Here is a 20,728-nt window from a genome sequence, read left to right on the forward strand (position 1 = left end):
CCCCTTTGTATCATACCGGTAGTTCTCTTCCTCTGCCTGGAGCCACTACACTACGTTCTCACAATACTGTGCTAAAAGATGACATTGCCAGTCTACCGGTACTGAAAGCTACAGATCCACTGCATATTGCAATCAAACCTAGCAATTTTAAATGTTTTAATTACCGTAAGCTACAAAAAATCAATTTGGTTATACTCACTTATTTTTTCCCTAATATTATTTCTTGGGTAACGTGGATAAATAATATTTTTTTTTATTCAAACCCTTAGTTTGAAAAAGGTCTATTGCTACAATTTAACACAAGATAAGAATTTAGCTGACTTTAATATTTTGAATATCTCAGTTTTTCCTTTTATTTCATTCATTCAACAAAGCACAAGGAATTTGTTTGTAAAAGAAAATAGGTTTTTATCAAAATTTTACTGATGTGACTGTATCTTGGCAATCATCTCTTTCGGAAACACAAAGAAATCAATATGATGCAGATGTGGTGATCGCCAACAAGTGGTTAATTCATTCAGGAGCTTTGAAAAAACTACTAAATCTAACTTGATCTTCTCTACAAGTACAATAGCCCACATTTGATTTTATCTTTTCTAACATAACCTGGAAAAAAAAACTATTTGACAAAAAAGTTGAAAAAAAAAAAAAAAATACAGTTTAAATCAGGTAAAGCCTTCCCATTAAATGTCATATTTAACATTCCAGCATATTCAGTGACCGTGGGTAGCCAAAACTTGATTTAGAGATCTCTCTATCTATTATTTCAGACACTCACCATTCTGTAAGTGTGCCTCTCCGTTTTGCTGTTCCTCTGTGGAATCTGGTTCACGGCTCATGTTAATATCTGAGAGAAGTCAAAGGGAAAAAAAATGATTTTAATAATGCATATAATGTATTTCTAAACAAAACCATTGTATTATAATAAAATTAATTCGACTGTCAAATTCAAGAGTACACATGCTATTATCATATTCATCATGTAGGGAGTGGCGGAACCTTTAGAATTTCTTTAAATTTGTTTGAGTTCTCTGCAGACTGCAGGCTCTCCATTTTTTTCTTCAGTGGAGAAAATAGCACAGAGGAAATTTTTTTTTTTTCAATAAAAATGGAATATTGTCTTCTAAGCATCATCTTTTCCCAAATAGTATTGGCACTACCAATGACCTGTCAAATTCTGACCAGTTAGTAAATACATATTGTTTAAAATACTATGAATACCAATAGTAGACCCTTCCAAATGCTGTCAGTTATTGCAATCAGCCAATGAAGTGCAGCTTTTTAAATAATACATAATACTCACTACATTCATACTATGGGTTGGCTTGGCAATATTGCCCATCAATATTAAAAGGAACATTAATCTACCTTGTCTGCAAATTTACGCATTAACACTCAACTTTCCCCATAAACACATAATCCCCCCTTTCCATCACATCTATTTCCTCACCTTTAAAACCTCCCAGATTTACTATAACTTGGCAGCTCCAGATGAGACCTGTAGCTGCGTCTTCATTCAGGGCACTATTTCTCTTTTCCAGGTGAGACAGAAGTCAGTTGGAGAAAAGGAATATTTTATACAAATGACACTGACCCCCCTCCACCACCCTTCCTGGGAGCTCTTTAACCCTTAGCACACAGGTAAACCAAACAGATAAAGCAGAGAATTTGCATAGGCCTTAGGCAGTCAGTCATTACAAATTTGAATAAGATAACAATGTGCTGCTTTCAGGGCATTTAAACTTTTTTTCCACATTCTAAAATGAAATAAAATAAAAGCAAAAAGAAAGAGCCAACCTTGTTAAAAGACATCAACCTATTACAAAATACATAATAGTCCAATGTATCCCATCAAAATCATACACACTTACAGGTGTACATTTACATTTTCTTAAATTAAATCTTTTTATTTATTTTCTTAATAAAAAACAACAGACAAGATCCAATCACATTACATATCAGCCATCAATTCAAAAATAGAAAATAAAAAAAGAAAGATGATTAACGAAGGAGTATTTTAATTGGGCTAGGATCTAAACCATCCTATTAAAAAAAAATATATATCAATCCTCATCTAAAATAGCAAAAATATACTTTAGTCCCTTCTAACCACAGTGGCCCTATTTGTGTAAGTGTCTCTGTACAGTGGGAGATTATTATTTACCAATTGTTTCCAGTATACAAGGGTAGGAGAAGAGGGTTTCTTCCAATCTAAAGCAATGGCTTTTCTTGCATAAAATAATGTGATGTTAGCAAACACTCACTCTGGCACTTTAGGGAGAGTAGCCTTCACCAGACACAGCAAGCATACAGACATTAAGAGCTGTAAAGGAGCAGAAGTAATAGAATTCAATAAATCCACCACATCCACCCAAAAAATAACTATATATATGGGCAAGTCCAGAAGATGTGTGTGTAATCCCCCTGAGCCGCACCTGACTGCCAACACTCAGATGAGCACACAGGATTTATCTTTTGAAGTCTGTGTGGCATGATATATGCTCTATGTACCAATTTAAATGGAATCATACCGTCTCTCAAGGATACCAAAAATTGCAGAGGGAAATCCCACACACTCTCCCAGTCTTCTAAGTCCAAATCTGGTATGCCTCATGTCCGTCTAGCTCTAAGACCCTCCAATGGCATGAGGGAAATTAAGGTAAAATGAGAATATAATCCGAAGTGGACCTCTCCAAACATTCAGATCTACAGTAAGTACTGATTGTAGAGTGAATTGTATAATTATTAAACTATCTTGTGGAAACTGGGCAGGAAAGGGAAAGCTGAAAATATCTGAATAAATGAGAACTAGGCAGGTTAAAAGTTGAAGCAAGTGTAGAAAAAGTAAACAGTTTCCAACCAGTGACCACCTGAGAAAGTAATTTGATATTATGCCTAGTCCATGCAATAGGCTCAGGTAATTTATAAAATTGAGTAAGGGTAGCATTAAACCATAACAGGACATTTGGTGAAATTACATCTTTAAGATAATGCTCACATGTAAGACCAGCCTCCCGAGCTCGAATAGTGTTGAGCACTGAAGCAGTCAATTGGTAAGGTACCCTACAGCCCCTTAATACATGTACCTTAAGAGCTTCTATAGAACCTTCCACCGCTGCTTCCAACCGAGTAGAGGAGTTAGATAAATCTGAACTTAGCCACCATGCGACCGTAACCAACTGATTGGCTAAAAAATATTTATATAAATCTGGGGGTGCAAAAAAAGGGCGCATCAGGGTGGTCAATTTATACCTGGGGTTCTTTGATTCCCATAGAAAGAATGAGAAAAGTTGATTTAATTTTGTAAAAAAGGAAACGGGGAGCCACTGAGGAGAGTGTCTAAAAAGGTACATACATTTTGTATAATTTTCATTTTTAGGAGGTTAATACATCCCAATAAGGATAATGATAGCGACTTCCACATTTTCAACTTTAACCCAATATCTCCTAGGTTCAGAGTCAAATTCAAGAAGATAAATTCAGAAGCTTGGCGAGAGGTTACAACTCCAAAGTACTTGAAATTCTCCAGCCACTTCAATGGAATATCACTCGAAGCCATACTACGAGCCTCTGTATCTATTGGGAACAACAAGGATTTTGTCCAATTTACCTTCAGCCCTGTAACTGTTGAAAAAGAGTCCAATATCTATAAAGCCCCTTGGAGAGAGGGTCCAGCGTCATTCAGAAATAATAAAAGATAATCTGCATACAAGGCTACCCTCTCCCCCAACCAACCAATCCGCAGTCCCTTAATATTAGACCCCCTTCACACTGAGGTGTTTTTCAGATGCTTTTGGGCTAAAAATAGGCCTGTAAAGCACCTGAAAAACGTCTCTCCTGCAGTCTCAGTGTGAAAGCCCTAGTGCTTTCACACTGAGACGATGTGCTGGCAAGTCGTTAAAAAAATCTTGCAAGCAGCATCTTTGGAGCGGTGAAGGAGCGGTGTATACACTGCTCCTCCACCGGTCCTGCCCATTGAAATAAATGGGCAGCGCCACCGTACTGCTGGCAAAGCGCCACTGCAGTGATGCTTTGCGGGTCGTTTTAACCCTTTTTCGGCTGCTAGCGGGGGTTAAAAGCACCCTGCTAGTGGGCGAAAACCTCTGCAAAGATGATGGTAAAGTGGTGCTAAAAATGGCGGCGCTTTATCACTGCTGCCCCAGTGTAAAACAGCTTTAAGGGAAGTGCGGAGGACCATAGACTCCATTGCAATAGAGAAGAGGGTCGGAGACAGGCGGCAGGCCTGTTGAGTTCCCCCAAATAAGGAGAAGGAAGTTGACAACCCTCCTCCCATTTTCACTGCAGCTGTGGGATGTCTATATAGGACCTGAAGCCATTTTATAATTACCATTGGAAAGCCCATTCTCCCATAAAAAGGACAATTCAAGAGTATAAAAAACCTTCTCTATATCTAGAGGGGCAACAACCCTAGATCTGACATTAAGATGTGAAACATGAATATTAGTAAACAATCTCTGCAAATTCACATCAGTGGCCCTACCAGCCATAAACCCCATCTGGTCTGAATCAATAATGTTAGGCATCATTGGTTGTAGTCGTTGGGGGATAAGTTTTGCCAAAATCTTAAAGAGCAAAAGGCCTATATGAGGCACAGAATGATGGATCTTTTGGGGCTTATAAATTAAAACTATATGGGCATGAATCATTGAGTCCGGCAGAGCTCCCTCTTTTAACCAAATAGAATAAAGGGAAGCCAGTACAGGAGCAAGGGCCTTATAAAATTCAATGGGAAGAGCATCCGGTCCCAGTGATTACCCCAAGGAAAATTAACCAATAACCGAAAGCACCTCCTCCGATGTTATAGGGCATATTAACATCTCCCTCTCATTATCTATTAACCAGACCAGTGCCTGAATCTAGCCAAGCTACCAATTCCATTGGCTGGAAATCGGGTGTCAACTGGGATGTATATAATGTCTGATAAACATGCCGAAAGGTCTCAAAAATTTTTAGACTATGTAGAAGCCATATCTCCTGAGGGGGTACCTATTTCTGAAATCGGAAAACTAGGTTGTTCATGTTTAGCCATCATGGCCAAAAAAACGACGATCGCCCTGCTGGAAGGATATCAGTTTATTTTTATATAGATCCATCCTCGTAGGAATTTTATTAGCCAAATCTGGATGTGAAGTCCAGTGGGTTCCTAATCTCCACTGGGCTGCATCCTGAAAGTGATGAAGACGTAAGCATTAGCATGATCAGATAACCCACTAGGCAAATATTTGACATCTACCATTACCGCTAATATAGCAGAATTAACAAAAGCTAGATCTATACGGGAAGCTTATAAGAAGTTGAAAAACAAGAATACATTTACATTTCTAGTTACAAATAGATGCACATAGGTCAATACCAAAACCTTAGCGATACAGTGGGGTCAGCAATGTTTTGCTACAGTCCTCTTTCTACATAAAATGTACTACAATCTTCTGAAAAACAGTGGTAGTCAACTTGTGAAATATACGGGACCTCAATTGGGGTCACTGACACCACCAAAAGTATGGTTGGAGTCATGCTGTTGTAGGACAGAGGTTAAATCCTTTTATCACACCTGGTGTTAACCCCTTCCCTGCCAGTGACATTTATACAGTGATCAGTGCATTTTTATAGCACTGATCACTGAATTAGTGTCACTGGTCACCAAAAAGTGTCACTAAGGCCGCGTACACACGCGCGGACTGTTTGCCCAACCTTGTTCGGCAAACAGTTTGTCAAACAGTCCGCTCAAAATTTGCATGAGCGGACTTGCCCACACACGAGCGGACTGTTTGACGAACAAGGTTGGGCAAACAGTTCGCTCAACTTTTGAAATGAACGGACTCGCCCACGTAAGGCGGAGGCAAGTCCGCCCATTTCGAGCGCGTGTACAGGTAGGCGGGGCCCGCGAAGGAGACGTCGCGGGCTCCGCCGCCTGGAATGGGCTTAAAGGGGAACCCCAACGCCGAAAAAAATCGGCGTGGGGGTTCCCCCCAAGTCCACACCAGACCCTTGTCCGAGCACGCTACCCGGCCGGCCAGGAAAGGGGGGCGAGCGAGCGCGCCCCCCCTCCTGAGCCGTACCAGGCCGCGTGCCCTCAACATGGGGGGGTGCCTTGGGGAAGGGGGGGGCCGCGCGGCCCCCCCACCCCAAAGCACCTTGTCCCCATGTTGATGAGGACAAGGGCCTCTTCCCGACAACCCTGGCCGTTGGTTGTCGGGGTCTGCGGGCGGGGGGCTTATCGGAATCCGGGAGCCCCCTTTAAGAAGGGGGCCCCCGGATACCGGCCCCCCACCCTATGTGAATGAGTATGGGGTACAATGTACCCCTACCCATTCACCTGTGAAATAAAGTACAAATAAAAACACAACACAGGGGGAAAAAATATTTTATTGCACAGCCGGGGGTCTTCCGTCTTCGGGGGTCTTCTCGCCGGACTCCTCCGCTATGTGTGTGTAGCTCTTTTGCCAGCGGAGGAGTCCGGCTTTCTTCCTCCCCGCCGCCGGCCTCTTCTCCCGACTTCGGGGGTCTTGTCCCCCTCTTCGGTTCTTCTGCCGGGCCACCGCGCCTGGTCCGGTGGCCCGGTCTTCTGTCGCCGTCTTCCGTTCTTCTGTCGCCGCCTTCGGTTCTTCTGCCGGGCCACCGCGCCTTCTTGTAGCTCTTTTACAGGCGGTGGCCCGGTCTTCTGTCGCCGTCGCCGCCTTCCGTTCGTGTTCTTCTTCTTGTTCTTCTCCAGGCGATGTTGACACGTCGCTCCCTCCGGCCGGAATGCCAGAGCCGCCCTGCGCTGTGACTTATATAGTGACAATGGGGCGGGGTCACATGGTATATGTCACATGGGTTGATGTCACATGGTGACCCCGCCCCCTTACGATGTCATAGTCCCCATGTGACATCAACCCATGTGACCAACCCATGTGACATATACCATGTGACCCCGCCCCATTGTCACTATATAAGTGACCGCACAGCGCGTCCCCGGCATTCCGGCCGGAGAGCTCGTCGAGTCAACATCTCCAGGAGAAGAACAAGAACAAGAAGAAGAACACGAACGGAAGGCGGCGACGGCGACAGAAGACCGGGCCACCGCCTGTAAAAGAGCTACAAGAAGGCGCGGTGGCCCGGCAGAAGAACCGAAGGCGGCGACAGAAGAACGGAAGACGGCGACAGAAGACCGGGCCACCGGACCAGGCGCGGTGGCCCGGCAGAAGAACCGAAGAGGGGGACAAGACCCCCGAAGTCGGGAGAAGAGGCCGGCGGCGGGGAGGAAGAAAGCCGGACTCCTCCGCTGGCAAAAGAGCTACACACACATAGCGGAGGAGTCCGGCGAGAAGACCCCCGAAGACGGAAGACCCCCGGCTGTGCAATAAAATATTTTTTCCCCCTGTGTTGTGTTTTTATTTGTACTTTATTTCACAGGTGAATGGGTAGGGGTACATTGTACCCCATACTCATTCACATAGGGTGGGGGGCCGGTATCCGGGGGCCCCCTTCTTAAAGGGGGCTCCCGGATTCCGATAAGCCCCCCGCCCGCAGACCCCGACAACCAACGGCCAGGGTTGTCGGGAAGAGGCCCTTGTCCTCATCAACATGGGGACAAGGTGCTTTGGGGTGGGGGGGCCGCGCGGCCCCCCCCTTCCCCAAGGCACCCCCCCATGTTGAGGGCACGCGGCCTGGTACGGCTCAGGAGGGGGGGCGCGCTCGCTCGCCCCCCTTTCCTGGCCGGCCGGGTAGCGTGCTCGGACAAGGGTCTGGTGTGGACTTGGGGGGAACCCCCACGCCGATTTTTTTCGGCGTTGGGGTTCCCCTTTAAGCCCATTCCAGGCGGCGGAGCCCGCGACGTCTCCCTCGCGGGCCCCGCCTACCTGTACACGCGCTCGAAATGGGCGGACTTTCCGAGCGGGAACAGTCCGCTCATTTCGAAAGTACAGCGGACAGGCCCACACACGGGCGGACTGTTCGCTCAAACACAGTTTCAGCGGACAGTTTTTCGGAATTTCCGAAAGACTTTGTCCGTCCAACTGTCCGCTGAAACTGTCCGCTGAAAGCCCACACACGAGCGGACTGTCCGCCCAAACACTGTTCAGCGGACAAGGTTGGGCGAACAGTCCGCCCGTGTGTACGCGGCCTTAGGGTCAGATAAAAATCAATGATCCCCACCAATGCTAGTAAAAACAATAATGAAAAAAAAAGTCCCTATATCTTTCCCCTATTTTGTAGACGCTATAACCTTTGTGCAAGCCAATCAATATGCTCTTATTGCGATTTTTTACCAAAAACATACAGCAGAATACATATTGGTTTAAATTAGTTTTTTTATATATATTTTTTTGATATGTATTATAGCAGAAAGTAAAACATATTATTTTTATTTTCAAAACTGTCAGTCTTTTTTTGTTTATAGCGCAAAAAAAAAAAACTGCAGAGGTGATCAAATACCACCAAAAGAAATTTCTATTTGTGGGGAAAAAAAGGACATCAATGCTGTTTGGGTACAATGGTGAAGTTGTTAATCAGTACAGTTGTCATTCAAAAATACAATACAAATACACTACAACACATGACATCACTTCCGAAATGTTATTCTGTTGTACGAGGATTTTTAGTAACTTTAGTAAACTCTTCATTTTCAACGTGATATTAGCATAAAATTAGCAACAAAAAAAAAAGACGGACAATCATTTATCCGAAAATCTCATTGTGTGTACCAGGCAGAAGGACCAAGCTGTCCATGTCCTTAGAAGAGTGAAAAAGAAAAAAAAAGTGTGTAAAAATAAATCAATAAAACATAAAAATAAAATGATTATATCAGGGCTTGATCTAGGTTATGGTCATGTGTCAAGAACAAATGTCACACTCAGTGTATTATAGATAGGATTAACAAAAGTTATTATTTTTAACAAAGGTACAAACGATAAATAACACTACATTATACACATATGTTGTATCAGTGCAAACATCAGGTGTAGGAGAATTTCTTTCAAGGGTTTTTTTGGTAATCATGTACAGCTAAAAACAAAACAAACAAAAAACTATTTTTTGTACTGTTAGGCCCATTTTTCCTTGAAAATAAACAAACAAAAAAATATAAGAAGAATATTCATTACTATTGACTACCAAATAAATATATTCATATGTAATGAATGAATGAATGAATGACTTATATAGCGCTACCTATACGAACTGAATCGCCTCTGGGCGCTTTTCCTTGCCACCGGTGTCCATCTGCAGCTATTTATGCGGTCCTTTAACCTGTAGAGTCCCGACACACTTACAACATTGACATACACATACACATATTATGGCCAATTCTTTTTGGACAGGGTCTAATTAACCTACCAGCATGTCTTTGGAGTGTGGGAGGAAACCGGAGTACCCGGAGGAAACCCACGCAGGCACAGGGAGAACATGCAAACTCCAGGCAGATAGTGTTGTGGTCGGGATTTGAACCAGCAACCCTATTGCTGCTAGGTGAAAGTGCTAACCACTACACCACTGTGCTGCCCTAATGGAAGAGTTTTTTTTTTACTTATTGTGCTGAGGTTTATTTGTGTTTGTAAGACTCTTTCTTGTGGCACAGCAATCAATGCCATATTTTATAGGTGCAAGGAAGCCCGGGTTTTATTTAACTACACCCCTTAAAAGATAAGTTCACCTTTAAAAAAAGAAAACAAATGCAGATTTTTTGCAGGTAAAAAAATTAGCATTTACTATTTATTTTTTAGGAGCCTGGAAAGCATTGCATCAGCCAGCTGAAGATTGCTGATGCCACGCAGGTATCCTGCAGACCGTACCTCTTACGGGCAGGCAGTTTCACGCAGAAAGGAAGAATCAATGAACTACTAGAGTGCTCAACAGCACCATGGCAGTTCATTGCAAACTACAAGCCAACAGCCGCAAAGGTAGAACACTGTAAATGAATGATGCAGCACAGTGTATTTTCTTTAGATTGTGGCAGCAAGTAGGGGGAGAAGATTCCCCGCTCTGTGTCAAAACGGGGAACGGGGGGCGGTATATTTGTAACATGGTACATGTTACACCCTGAATCTTATCCTTAAAGCTCACCCCTCACTGTTTGCCGTCATGTGGTGCGTGCACCGTATTACTACTCTACCTGGGGTGCACAGGAGGTGCCAAATTGTCCCCTTCCATCAAAACTTACTCACTTCGCTGTGGCAGGTTACATACACCGCAGGACACCATCCCCCCGAAATGTGCCTCATTCTCAGCTTCTAGAGTTGGGAAGTATGGCTAACTTGCCATGCTTGTGCTAGTTTACAAACTAAAATAGGTTTTTATATGAATCAGTCTACTCTACAGTGTTGTGATAGATTCACTTTAAAGAAGGACTATCAATAGCACTATGTGATGGAATGATGCTGAATCACTTACTGAGAAGTATCACTATTCAACTGAAACTGGTATAGCTGATGATCACTTCTTGTTTCACATGAACGCCTGTCATAGCAAGAAGCTGCCATGACAAGACAGTGATATGAGACAAATGAATAATCACCTAGATTTAGTAACAGTAATTGGCAGTACTAGTACATGTCATCTTATCATACTTTTTCCTTCTTTTCTCAAAGCTTAATGGATTTGTTGTAATTTCAGTTCTGCAGAGTAAACTATTTTATTCCCACCTACAAGTGGCGGCCTGTCCATTAGGGGCACCCACCCCCATCTCTCAATGCCACCCCCATATATGCAATGAATAGATTCATGCATAGCATGAATCTATCCATGGCCGCCTGCTAGTCATGTGTCTGCCCCCTTTTAGGGCACTGGGTGTATAAATTACAGTAGCCAGGGTTTTTTTTAAGCACATGATTACAGCCAGAGGCTCTAATAGGCTTCAAAATAGGGTGGGCTCAGGTGGGATATGCTCCGATCCCACCCAGGTGTGTTGCAACAGTGAATGAATATTCGCTGTTGCAACACTGATCAGGAAGCAGGTATGAAACCCGTTTCCCGATTGGCCAAAAACATCAGGTGATCCTATTGGATGCCTAGCGCTGGGAGGAACAGATAGGGGATGCACTGCAGAAGCTGCTCCAGGAGAGGACACCAGAGCATCTTTCCCTGAGCCCGCCAAGCTTAAGGACAGGGTTGACCGCACTGGAAGATGGCCACATCAGCTCGACCTCTGCTCTCATCACCCGCATCCAGGGTAAGGACTGACCCCCCCCCAAAAAAAACACCAGCCGCTACTGCCACCTACAATTTCATATTTCTTTCTCTTGTAACAACCTGGGCAGACACAGAGAACCAAAGAATTGATGTGCCTGTTCATCAGTGCCTCAGCTATGGCTTTGGATCCTCAACTAGTTTTCTGTGGGCCTGGGGAACCTTTGAAGCTTAAGCCCGCTCTATGCACACCTAGGTCCTCAACCCAGTATTGCCCAATGCCACAATGGCTCTGACCCCCATCATGCAATTGGAACCAAATTAAGATCAAAGAAGCTCTTAATTTAAAATGTATTTGCCATTGTTCAAAATTGTGGTTTGGCCATATTTTGAGTATGCCATTCAGTTCTGGCCGCCTATCCTCAGGAAGGATGCCAAGTGCAACAAAGCTAATAAGAAGGCTGGGGGACCTCAGTATTGATAGAACACCAGTCAACAAAATACTCTAGACAGTGCTTACAATGACATGCCCAAACTTATTTGAAATATACCACCATGAATTGTCACAACAAACAAACTGTTATGGTATAAATGTGGTGAATGCAAAAATAAATTGACAAAAATTGCTACAAAATAAAAATATTCAAATAGTCCTAAGTGAACAAATGCAAATGTCCTTAAAAATGTGAAAGCAGGGATGCCGATTTCCAGAACACCCTGTATAGTGAATAATCTACCTCGTGCTTGATAATACACACTGCACTAACCAGGGAAGTCATCATTGCTTTTAGGTCTTTGGGGGACCTGTCCCAATCTTCCTGGTGGCTCCTGGCACAGATCATTTATTCTCCTCAGTGTGTTCCTGTTGTTTCTGTAATTAATTTAATAGGCAAGGAGTATGGTGAAAATAAAAATAAAAACAGCGTATAAAACCTTTGGGAATATATATTAAAATAGCTAAAAAGAGCTACAAATTCCATAAATCATCAAACAAATTGGTGCAATATTACATACAATAAGATGGATGCTACCCGTGACCAGGCCTATGTTCTATCTACGGACCGTAAGTGACGCACAGGAACATCTGCTTAGTGTGTTTCGTCATCAAACAGCAATTTCTTCAGAAGCACCCACAAATATATCCTGAAACACTTGACGTGTTTCAGGATCATATGATCAAGGATAAGATCCTGAAATGCATCGGGTACCTCTGTTTGACTGGTCGTTGTTGAACCATGCTTTGATGCCAAAAGATATTGTAGAACACTGTTTGTTGTTGCACAATGATATCACAGTGAGGATAAGGTCCAAGGGGTTCCCCCCCCCCTGGTCCTCGTATATCACTCCTTGCGCTCTCCTCCCCCTTCTCCGAGCGTCTTTGTTCCAACCTTTGCGCAGGCGTGGCTTCAGTGGTCAGCGCATGTTCAGTGACTACGGCGGCTGGTCCGGATGACGTCACGTCGGCGTCTCCAACCTATTGACTATGGGCAGGACGTGCTTATTTAAGCACGGCATCTATTGCTTAGTTCTGCCACTTTATATCATGGTTACTTGCCATAAGGAGGTTTAGTGCATTGTAGGGCCTTGTCTATTGGGTAGGCACCTTGTTTTTCCTTTTGGGATATAATTTGCCCATTATGGCATTTGCGTTCAGCTGTACAGGTTTCTCTGCCAATACGGGAACGTTTCCTGTGGGGTTGGTATTACCTGGCATGGGCTCCCTAATTTCTACACAGCTACCTTGGGTTATATCTAATTGCTGTTTTTACTAAATTACCCGGCAATTACTGCAATTATTATTGAGATGTTTTATTACTACTATTTCTCCTGGCTCCACTGGTTTAACTTCCTGATTTCAAGACATATACTCCCCACTTCGTACCAGCTTAGTGAGCCTTTTTACTACTTTACTACCAGTCTGTCCTATCTATAAATATTCCTGTGAGATAATTTTATTAACCTTATCCATCTTGATACTTTATTCCAGGCTACTTTCATACATGCTGCTTCTACCTCTGCTAGCCAGGACTATTTAACGCCGCTACCAGTCTACCATAGAGCCTGTTATACCTTCGTATTGGCTCTACCGTGTTGTTCTTTTAAACTTGAATCTATCATTCCTTAGTATGAAGAAGTAAGTTCTTTATATATGCTCTTTTCGATATGTGCCAAACTAGATATATCCGTGCACTCTGTTCCCCTCCTCCTTTTCCTTTTCCTCCCCCTCCTAACCAGCCCCATAATCTCTTAAGTACATATATCTCCTGTGTGGTATTAGTAACTATATTATTGAATATGTGTAGTTTCCAGACTTTCTTTCTGTACCCCTATTTTCATATTAATCTTGCTTCACTTGCTTCATTATGTTACTATATTATGCACGTCCCCATAGCAAACTGGTTTGCTGCCTTTCTGTCCACCCTTGAGGCGTTTGGACATTGGTCATTCTATTTTCAGATATTACAGATATTTGAACCATACTCTTGGACATACACATTATATGGAATGAATTGTATTCACCCTTCTATCCTTTTGCAGTTATTGTTGGTTCTCACAGGAGCGGTATTGTTTATTATTATATATACCGTACTGTCAATGTGGATTTTTTAGATTAGTTTTTTATGCTATATATCAAATAAAATTATATTTTTGTAATTACTCTGTGCTGACTGTGCCTAAAAAGTTCAAGCCCCACCTCTGTTCTTTGATATACACTATGATATCAACTGCTAAGTATTTCATACACCTTGTTTAAAAACAATTGTATTGAGAGTTTAAATTTCATTGTTACCCCTGAGTTTTGGCTATCTATAGGCCCATAAAGTCCCTTAGTGGGGTTTTCGTTTTCTTTTTTTTTTAATGATAGTATATGTACCTGGATAGAAAACTGGTTACAGGATAATCAGCAGATCATGAAGATAAATAGCGTATCTTCTGGTCTATAGTTGCAAGTGGGGTACCCAAGGCTCTCTCCTGGGACTAATTCTGATTAATTTGTTCATAAATGATAGACTAGAATAAGTGAATGATATAAATAGCTCAGTCTCAGTGTTTTCTGATGATATGAAGCTAAGCAGGATAATAACTTTGCAGTAGGATATAGAAACCTTACAAAAAGGCCTTGATAAAATAAGGGGTGGGCAACTACATAGCAAATGAGGTTTAATATCGAGAAATGTAAAGTAATGCATTTGGGGGCTAAAAATCGGAATGTAAGTTGCTCACTAGGGGGAGAACTTCTGGAGAAACCTAGGATGGAAAAGGATTGGGTGTCTTTGTAGATCACAAGCTCAGCAATAGCGTGAAATGACAAGCTGCAGCAAGAAAAGCTAGCAGACTGGTAACATGTATTTAAAAGGGTATTTACTCAAGAGATAAGACCATAATTCTACCTCTTTAAAAAACTTGGGTTCAGCCATATCTCAAGTATTATTAGTAAAAGAAAGTGTCATCTAAGTTCTGTGGTTAGAAAACATTTATTAAACAATGGTAAAGGTAAAAAAAACAAAAAACACATGGTTAAAAAAGCATCTTACTTATCAAGAAATATGAACACCGTCACTATAAACCCGCCCTGCAGGACCCACCATTGGATGCAGTCAAAGCCGCTTGCTGTGTCCACAAGGCTACAGATGCTGTATAGGATACCAGAACAAGTGGTGACCAGCTTGGAGAGCACTTGGATCCAAATCTAATGTGCATGGACACATAGGCTACCATAGAACCGTGTTTAGAGGCGTAAAAAATATGCTGCATGCCTGTAAAAGTGGAATTTTTCTGCCTGTAAGCATGAGGCCCAAAAGTGACATTTACAAAGAAAAAAATACTATTTGCACTAAATGACATCCCCCTAGCCAGCTTCCTTCTGTTTGCAAACAAATCCATTTTCAATGCTAATAGGCATGGGCTTGCTAAACAAAGGAACTGGGTAGCTTGCAACTGCCATGACATATAGCAACCCTGACTCCTGCACTCTGAATTGCTTACTTCTGACACCTGCCCTCTGCATTATTTACTCCTGACCCCATAACTCTGAATTAATTACTACTGACCTCTGCTCTCTGCATTACTTACTTCTGACCCCAGAACTCTGAATTACATACTACTGACATCTGCTCTGTGCATGACTTACTACTGCCCACCAGTGGCGTCTCCAGCTTTCATATTTGGGGGGGGGGGCACATGGGGGGACAGGGTCGAAAGTAGGGGGACCAACTTTAAAACAAATTTTATATATATAATGCAAGATCAGAATGTACTCCAGAGGTCTTGTTACAAATTCACCTTTTGTTTTATTCTCCACTACTCTGACCTACCTGATTCCTACACTGACCTACCTGTCCACCCTGATCCCTACACTGACCTACCTGATTCCTATACTGACCACTACACTGATCTACCTGTCCACTAGCCGACCCTTAGGCCGCGTACACACGGGCGGATTGTCTGCCCAACTTAGTCCGCTGAACCGTGTTTCAACGGACAATCCGCTCGTGTGTGGGCTTCAGCGGACTTTTTCAGCGGACAGTCTGACGGACTAAGTCTTTCGGAATTTCCGTAATTTTGTCCGTCCAAACTTGGTTTTGTCCGTCCAAACTTGGTTTCAGCGGACAGTCCGCTCGTGTGTAGGCAAGTTGGACAGACTAAGTATGGCGCATGCTCAGAAAGGATTTACACGGCCGAAGGTTGCATTGCAGTGTATTGGACGTAGTTTTTCTAGTCCCGTCGTACGTGCTGTACACGTCATCGCGCAAGCTTTCAGCGGACTGTCTGTTCATCGTGTGTGGTCAAGTCCGTTCATTCAAATGTTGGACGGACTGTCTGTCGGATTGTCTGACGAACTTAGTTGGGCAGACAATCCGCCCGTGTGTACGTGGCTTTACACTTACCTACCTGATTCCTACACTGATCACTAAACTAACTACCTGATTCCTACACTGACTTACCTCTCCATTACACTGACCTACTTGATTCCTACACTGACCCTTACACTAACCTACCTAACCACTACACTAACATACCTGATTCCTACACGGACCTACCTGACCACTACACTGACTTACCTGATTCCTATACTGACCAATACACTGACCTACCTGACTCCTACACTGACCTACCTGATTTCTACCCCCTCTATTGGGGGATAGGGGCGTGTCATGTCCTCAGCTCTGGGGGGCTCATGCTGGAACCTGTAGTCTTTCACTTTTGGGGGGTCACATCCCCAAAAATTAAGGACTACAAGTGCCAACCTTAACTCCTTGGATCTAAGGAGGTGACTCCTTCCAAAATGTAAGGACTACAAAAACCAGCATTACCCCCTGAGATCTAAATCTGTAACCCCTTAGATCTCACAGGTCCATGCTGGGACCTGTAGCCCTGTTTGGGGGCTTTGGTGAAATATCAGGTTTCTAAACAGACTGCTAATATCTCACTTTTGAGACATAGAATGGTACTGAGGACATAGATTCCCCAGTCCCTCTCTCTGCAGCCTCTGCTGCACTGCACAGTGAATGAATGGGAAGTGCTCTGTGCTGAGCCTCTTACCATTCATTCAAAAACTGAAGCATAGCAATCCTCCTTTGTCTCACAGCAGTCGGAAGGAGAGGACAGAGGGAAGCTATCAGTGCTGCAGGGAGCCATAGCAGGGAGAATCAAGACAGGTGGCAACCCTGTCTCCCTCTACACCCGGTCCAACTGATTTCTCCTATCTGGGGCCCAGGAACTGGATGTGGTGCTCCTTCTGCAGCTTTCTCCCGAGCCAAGAGCCAGGGACTGGTCGTGTCCTTTTCTCTTGAGAACCGAGCTGGGCCACGCGGTGTGGGACATAAAGGTCACTATCACTTTAGGGTGCAAGCGGAGTGATCTACCGCACCTAGCCTGCCTCAGTGGATTGCTATAGAAGAGGTAGGGACTTTAATTTAATTGTCAGGAGCTGCAGTGCAGTAGATTACTCCACCTGCACCCGAAAGTGGTTAAATAATCCCTATTTTTGCCCATTATCGGCCCTGAGTTGCGGACGCCCATGCTCCCTGTGTCAGTTTCATTTAATTGGGGGGCACATGATAATTTTGAGGGGGTCATGGCCCCCTCAGCCCCCCCTTTGAAGCCACTGCACCCACACAGTCAGCATGCAGCCAATCAGTCAGGCCAGTGCTCAGCCAGCCAGGCCAAGACTCAGTCCAACTTGCATACTCATCACCACTGTTCTCCACTTACCCTTGAGCCCAGCACTCTGCATTACTTACTCCTGAACCCTGGTCTCTACATTGCATACTCCTGACCCCTGCAATCTGCACTACTTACTCCTGACCTCTGCTTTCTGCATTATTTAGCATTGATACCTGCGCTCTGCATTACTTACATCTGACCCACTCTCTGCATTCATTTCTTTAAAACCCTGCACTCTGAATTCATTTATCCTAATCTCTGGTTTCTGCATTACTTATTTATGGCCCTATACACTCTGCATTACTTACTCCTGACCCCTGTACTGTCCTGACCAAAACATATGCTGCTCTGACAAGTTGAATCCAATCAGCCAGGCCAGAAATTAGTCCAGGCAGCCATGCCAGAACTCAGTCCAGTCATGTGTTGCTATGGCCATTTGTATAGTGACTTTATTGCACTAATATAGAGTTAGATTTAGTAACAGCATATGTTTACAGAGGCCTTTCCCCCTCCATTGATATGTAAATAAACCAGATGGATAGGTTTTGGAGCTGAGTAGAAGAAGTTGGTGTGTGCAGGAAATGGGTGGGAGGGGCATGGAGAGCGTTTGGAGAAACGTGTTTGGGACAAGGAGGTGGTGTTTGGAAGGAAAAGAGGAGACATGGTGGCTGGAAGCTGGAGAACTTTGTGAGTTGGACTGAGCAAAGGACCATGGAGGACATCTTGACCCCTAAGTTGAGTAATTGTTTAGTTTACTGAATGTGTACAAATTGTACATGCTTATACTGTATGTGTAGGCTTATATTTTGTAAGCTATAAAATGTGTTGTATTGTTCATCCTACAGTTTGTATGATTTTTCCCTGTTTAGTAAAGCTTTGATGCACATCAGAAGTCTAAGCTTCATTGGTTTTACCACAAGAACTTAATAGATAGATGGAAAGCATTACAATGGGGGCTCGTGGCCTGGATTTGTGCTAACATTTCAACTGAAGCAGATCTGTTTTCTATGGTGTGTTTTGTTGCTTGTGCTGGAGGTAAAATGCTGTGTACACTGTTTAAGAAGAGTAAGGCTGCAAAGGTTTCTGGTGTTCAGGAGGACTTGAAGGCACCCTTCCTATCTGGGCCAGAAATAGTCAGTGGATGCCTGTTGCAAAGGAGCTGGCTGGATATGCTTCTCCTTTGAACAGAGCTTGGGGGGATGGCGTCTCTGATCTTTCCTCAGATTTTAGTCTCAAAAGTTTTGGGTTCAGTAAGTGAGAGATTGGTGTATGGTTTGCACTTCCTGCATGCTCTACATATTGAATCTGAAAAGAGGGAAAAGGCGCAATTAGAAAGAAATTTACTGAAGGAGCAGCTTGCAGTGGCATCCTAGTGTTTGGAAGAAACTGCAAGCAAGGCAAAAGATTTAGAAAGGTGGGTAATCAATGTTAAATGAAGTGTGTTCAAACCCCTGTAGGCCGAGCTGAAGATTTGAATGAGTGGTGTGCAGCCCTCATGACCAAGTCTAATGATGCCCTAACAAAGAACCAAGGCCTGAAGCCTGTAAGCAGAAGTAGGACATGTGCCACTGTTACTTCTCATAACCGGGAAGCAGAGGATTTGATCAGCTCAAATCAGGGCCGTTTTTAAGGCAGGGCAAAAGGGGCAGCTGCCCTGGGCCCTGTCATTGTTGTGGGGCCCAAAGCAGCTGCCTCATACTTGTCAACTATCCTGGTTTAAATTCCCTCGTCCCTTGAGGTTTTAGTCCCCTGCTGTGTCCCAATATCTCAGTGTGAAGTGCTGCTACTAATGCTGCCCAGCTCTGCCCTATTGTTGTGTACAGATGACTCACCTGCAGACCTTGTTTTTACATGTAAATCGGCATTCATATGTAAATAAAGGTGGCATTTATACATAAATAGCGGCGGCCAGCGGCATTGATATGTATATCATGCCCCCTGAGGTCATATACACAGTAATCTCTAGCAACCAGTCAACAAGCAGAAATCATGTGCTGTAACCTCTAGCAACTAATCAGTGAGCCGTAATGTGTGCTGTAACCTCTAACAACCAGTTAGTGAGCGGTAATGATACACTGTAACCTCTGGTAACCAATCGCAATAGCTGTCTGATCTGATTCAGTAAACTGATTTTGAGACTAGCTGCTATTTATTGTATGTCTCAGAGGTGGAGAGCGAAGCTGCATGGGGGGCCCCAAGAAAAGTTTTGCCCAGGGTCCAATCAATATTAAAGACAGCCATGGCTCAAATGACCGAGTTGAGTCAGATACAAGGAAGGCAAGGCCTATGATCTCCAGGAGACACATGTGGATTGAGTTACTTAAGGTGGGGGTCCCTAGAGAGTAAATAGATGGGATTCCTACACCAGCATTGTTTAAGAAGTGGAAGCAAATGGTTGGGATTGGTAGATTCAGTCACATTTACTGCTTCTGCTGCCATAAAATGGGGCATTTTGCAAAAATGTGCCATGCTGTGAAGACTGGACAACAGCAGGCCTATGTGCTTCCCAGGACAGCACGGGGAGACATGCAAGTTTATTTGTCACGTTGGAAGTCAATGCCTTACCATGAAAGTGTTTCAAGGCAACAGTGGGCACCCTACAATAGTTTTGCAGTTAGAAATGGGCAGATAGAGAAATGTGAGCAGTGAGCTATGTTTTTGGCACAGTTGGAAGGAACATATAATCTGCTTTGTCTCTTACTCTTTTCAGGTATTGAGCATCGAGAGGTGGAGCAGGCAGAACAGATGACCATGCTGGATGGGAGGAGGCAGACCAGAAGAGAGCCTAAGGAAGATGCGGATGATTTCCTGATGGTGGCTGAATTGGAGTGGACTTTCATCTGAGCATTTCCTTATGACCAAGAGGACAAGAGACTTTCATCTGGGACTTTCTTTACAAGCTGACAAAAAAGACATTGTTACCCTGCTCAAAAGTAATGTTGCAGCCTTCCAGGGACAAACAAATCATTTGACCGCCCACAAGATGGGGGTCGAAAGAGAATTTTTTCCTCCCAATACGGGGTGGTTTATTTTTTGCCCTTTCCTGGACAAAAGGCTTTAAGAAGTTTACTATATTATCCTATAAAGTCAAGAGGTGGTATGTGTTGCTATGGCCATTTGTATAGTGACTTTATTGCACTAATATATAGTTAGATTTAGTAACAGCATATGTTTACAGAGGCCCTTCCCCCTCCATTGATATGTAAATAAACCAGATGGATAGGTTTTGGAGCTGAGTAGAGGAGACATGGTGGCCAGAAGCTGGAGAACTTTGTGAGTTGGACTGAGCAAAGGACCATGGAGGACATCTTGACCCCTAAGTTGAGTAATTGTTTACTCATTGTTTAATGTGTACAAATTGTACATGCTTATATGTGTAGGCATATATTTTGTAAGCTATAAGTTGTGTTGTATTGTTCATCCTACAGTTTGTATG

General features: G+C 43.5%; 1 protein-coding gene across 2 annotated transcripts in view; it reads right to left on the reverse strand.

Moving 5' to 3' along the window:
• The window catches only part of POU2F3 (POU class 2 homeobox 3), a 225,978-nt gene that overhangs the window by 139,225 nt on the left and 66,025 nt on the right, over positions 1 to 20,728 (reverse strand). Inside the window, exons 1-2 of one of the 2 annotated variants that reach the window (XM_077457375.1) lie at positions 1,451 to 1,586; positions 779 to 847 (exon numbers count right to left, since the gene is read on the reverse strand). In XM_077457375.1, coding sequence (XP_077313501.1) covers positions 779 to 839 — 61 coding nt within the window. In that variant the 5' untranslated portion in view covers positions 840 to 847; positions 1,451 to 1,586. Of the gene's footprint in view, positions 1 to 778; positions 848 to 1,450; positions 1,587 to 20,728 lie in introns of those variants that run through there. The other variant, XM_077457374.1, reaches the window with a different exon arrangement.

This window comes from Lithobates pipiens, unplaced genomic scaffold (assembly GCF_037356315.1).
Source record: "Lithobates pipiens isolate NorthernLeopardFrog02 unplaced genomic scaffold, aLitPip1_a1.2 Scaffold_27, whole genome shotgun sequence".
In the NCBI taxonomy this organism is placed as follows: Eukaryota; Metazoa; Chordata; class Amphibia; order Anura; family Ranidae; genus Lithobates; species Lithobates pipiens.